The sequence below is a fragment of the Hesperophylax consimilis genome, chromosome 4, assembly GCF_061612785.1.
Source record: "Hesperophylax consimilis isolate HC1 chromosome 4, BYU_Hcon_1.0, whole genome shotgun sequence".
Classification (NCBI taxonomy): domain Eukaryota; kingdom Metazoa; phylum Arthropoda; class Insecta; order Trichoptera; family Limnephilidae; genus Hesperophylax; species Hesperophylax consimilis.
The window spans coordinates 22,197,347-22,201,236 of NC_142839.1; the positions used below are offsets into that span (position 1 = coordinate 22,197,347).

The 3,890-nt window shown below is 31.5% G+C and overlaps 1 protein-coding gene across 1 annotated transcript; it reads left to right on the forward strand.

Annotated features, from left to right (window-relative positions):
- Nucleotides 1-1,120: 1,120 nt before the first annotated feature.
- LOC149424357 (uncharacterized) lies at nucleotides 1,121-2,813 on the forward strand. The gene is made up of 3 exons (XM_089631062.1): nucleotides 1,121-1,342; nucleotides 1,868-1,999; nucleotides 2,586-2,813. Exons 1-3 carry the CDS (start codon nucleotides 1,247-1,249, stop codon nucleotides 2,811-2,813), a joined length of 456 nt encoding a protein of 151 aa, XP_089487188.1. The 5' UTR covers nucleotides 1,121-1,246.
- Nucleotides 2,814-3,890: the final 1,077 nt, after the last annotated feature.

Sequence of the window (3,890 nt, forward strand, 5' to 3'; positions counted from 1 at the left end):
AACATTAAATATTATACACAAGATTTAACCTGAAAATCAGAAATTGGTAATAGATAATGGAAAATCGTATTCGCAAACTTTGAAACATCATATCTCAGAACAAGGTAAAGCAAAGTTAGAACCTTGACCTACAGAGGTGACAAAGCTGTAAAATAAACTTTTCAAAACAAAATGTTTATAAATTTGTACCTAGAACCTAAGAAAATGGATTAGAACTACAAAGAGTAAGTACCGCAGGCGATAATATTCAATGTATAAATTTCTCCTATTTTCAAAAGATATTTTTCACGAAGCATAAATTTTTATTTGGTGGAATATGTTGTTACACGCTGGAAGATTTGAGCTCGACCAGAGCAACCTCTTTCGTCATGGTAGCTCTGGAAGATTTAAGCTCGACCAAAGCCACCTCTTTCGGTATACTAGCCCTGAGTAAATGGTTTAATTTGGCTCTTCAAGAAAAAAATCAATTTAGTTGAAGGTTGACCCTACTATGGTTATTTTTTTTACTTATTTTTTATTAATTATGTAAATGTGCTATCAATTTCGTTTTCAGGAGAGCAGTATAAGGCTGTATAATGAATTTTCACCCAAAACAGAAACCAGTATGAATATTGTTAACAATCACAAATACGTTTGTCGGGTAAGTGATTTATATTATCGAAGAAAGAAAACATTTTGTGGCTTGACATTACGCAAATGAAAAAAGTTATGTTAAAATCACTTTATTTGAGTTACACAGGTCGACGATTCTGGTTGATCTCAACCTTCATCAGGACAATAAACACATACACTTTTTATATGGTTATAATGATTGTTTATATGACTTGTAAAACTCAAATTAAGTGTTTTAAAATAAATATTTTTTTCATTCGATATTTATGTATTTTATGCGAAGGGTATTGTATGTTATTTCAAAATTCATATGCTGTATTATAACTTATATCATCAAAATATCGCTAGCTGACCTAACGTGGCTCGATCTGAATGAATTTTAGTAAAAGATGAAGAGCTTCCACATTCTTTCCACTGATTTTCTTAAAGACTTTAGGGATGTACTGAATATATATTGAAAACTTAATTTTTTGAATATGGTAAAACTTTCTAATTTCAGACGGTTGCATCTCAATTGGAAAGAAATCATGATCTTTATTCGTTCTGCTCTGACCCTTTTGAGATAATTGTGTCATATTACTGCACAATTTGTGAACTTGTTGAATTGGCTACAGATTCCAATTTTGATTTGAGAATGATCGAAAAATATAAAGCTGCAAAAGAATCTACTGAGAAATTACTTCACAACATAAAAGAAAAATTGAACTCGGAACGTATTAAAGACTGTCAAGTCAGTGCCTTTTCCTTTATAAAGAATAATTCATTATTGCCATTAAATAAATTTAAAAACCTTCAACATGAATTTTTACAAATTTACTTTCATCTTCTTTTCATTTTAACATAAAAGGTGGCGCACAAGTCGTCTCCCTATAGGAAGATGCTCTAGTTTTTGAAAATGTCTACCTATCCCACCATATACTACATATTAACTAACCGCGGATTGCTTTACTTTTCAAGAACGCAGAATAATTATGCTATAACAATAATTTTTATTTTACAAACAAAGGGACTTTTATACCACACAAAAATGTAATTAAGTGAAAAAGTATAATATTTGTAAATTTTATTTGAAGTATTTATGTGTGAACATGGTTGGCTTTCTCAAACCATTTTAAAATTGTTAATATTGATTCAAATGTTCAAATGAAGTAAAATATGGATTAGGCAGGTATGGAGATGTCTATGTCGTGTTTTATTAAACAACATTAATAATTAATTTTATCATATAAATAAACAAGATTAATATTATTTTTAGGTGGACATGATCAATCAAGGAGAGCTAGTAGCGACTGATATTTTCGATGTGACCCTCGGTAACAATGATCCACATCAGATGCGATGTTTTTTGTTTGAAAAGATCATCATTCTGACGGTTATCCATTTAGAGGTATAATTAAAATATGTTTAATTTATTAAAAATAACTCATTGAAGCTCATAAACCCCGGTTTATACACATTTCTGTTCTGGGAAGAACGTTGCAATGATTCCATGAATGAAGAGGATACTGGCAGTAATCTATAAATATTATTGATAAAAATGTAGTAATATTTCGAGCAACTTTTGAGTGATTTATCGAAAATTCAGCTCTGCCAATTTTTTTCACATCCTTAATTTTTATTACCTAATAATTCATTTACTTGACTCGATTTTTTGTCCCATATAAAATTTTTGTAGTAAAAGGTGGAAAAACGAATGCTAAAAGATGGCGTACATAAATCGATTTGTCTAAAAACAGTTTTGCAAATTTCACAAAAATTTCGTTTTTTATTAAATTTCCAGAGCGGTTTACCGCACAGTACTTGCCTTTAAGCATTTTTTGAGTAAATCGACACAGATGCTAAAACCATGTGTAACTTTAAAAAGTTACTAAGATCTGTAAAAAGTCAACGATTTTCTTATGAAAGAAATATCTTTAAAAAAAACTTAATTTTTATTTTTTATTACAAGTTACGATTACTTTTTAATATTGCAGGAAACGGATGGCAACTATTTTCACTACCACGATGCAATAGGCGTCAGATATTTGCGTTACTCACTTCCAGAAGATCCTTCGGCCACTTCCTTCAAAGTTTGGCACCAAAATAAAATACAATTCAAGCAGTATAACTTTATTGCAAACGATAGAGAAACTGTAGAAAAATGGAAAGAGTGTATGTTCACTATAGTGAATATGTTGGATACAAAAGGTAAACCTCACTGAAGTACTAATATTGATTTTAATACTTTTTATTTTAACTTTAAGCTCTCTCTACATTGTATAAAAAAAATATTGGACTTTTCAACATATGTTTTGGTAAACTTAAAACCCTAATCTTAAAACGATTTGGTTAGTCACAATTGAGACACACAAACAAAACACACTCGACTGGACCTGGTGTTAACCTTAACCACGTCCGCGGCGCGCTGTGCCGTTGACGTAGCACACTTATAGGGGGTCTAGAACAGTGAAATCGATAACATTACAAAGTTGGATTGATGGGCGCGATTGAGTGCGTGAGCGATGACTGATGATTTTATACCGATCCACAAGGCCCTATGTCAATACGATATTGACGAAATCTGTCATCTATGGGCAGTTGATGACGAGCCGCCATCGGTTGATTTCGTTCCAATATGAATTAATAAAAGTTGTTAGTCATAACTAAATATTCAACCAATTAAATCAATTTTAGTGTAAACGCGTACTACGAATGTATATGTAAGTAATTATTCCAATTCGAAGTGGTCAATTTATAAGTATTTTTTTACATTTACGTAGCTGTCTATCGTTAATTCACATTTGCGAACTGCCAGCGTTGGCAGTTTATGTCAATTTGCATTACCGATATTGGCGTTAGGGAATGCAATCCCGCAAGAAAATGTCAATCCAGGTATTTGCGGGACTGAACAATCTTAGTCCTGCTGGATCCAGGTATTTGCGGGATCCAGCAGAGTGGACTTAGATATCTTATCAATCGTATAATAAAGACCTAATACCTCGATCTACCAACCTTGTTTTTAGACTTTTAAATGTATACCTATAATTAAACAAGTTCTTTGGGACATTTTAAATGATTTATTAATAGGTATGCCTTTATTTAGATATAGGTAAAGTTTAAGTCATAAATTGGCAAAGAATAAGATAAGACATAAATTTACATAACATACCCGCCTCGAAACAGACTTTGTCTAGTGAGGTGGGTAAAAGAAATCTATGTACACAAATGAAAATAAAATAAACGCCCGAATTGCCGGCACTGAAACTGAAACTGAACTGAAACTTAAATTTAAATAATAA

Coding starts and splice junctions, on each gene's coding strand:
- LOC149424357 (XM_089631062.1), top strand. CDS start 1,247: ATGATCGAAAAATATAAAGCTGCAAAAGAATCTACTGAGAAATTACTT. Junction 1,343..1,867: donor AACGTATTAAAGACTGTCAA/GTCAGTGCCTTT, acceptor TATTATTTTTAG/GTGGACATGATCAATCAAGG. Junction 2,000..2,585: donor TGACGGTTATCCATTTAGAG/GTATAATTAAAA, acceptor TTAATATTGCAG/GAAACGGATGGCAACTATTT.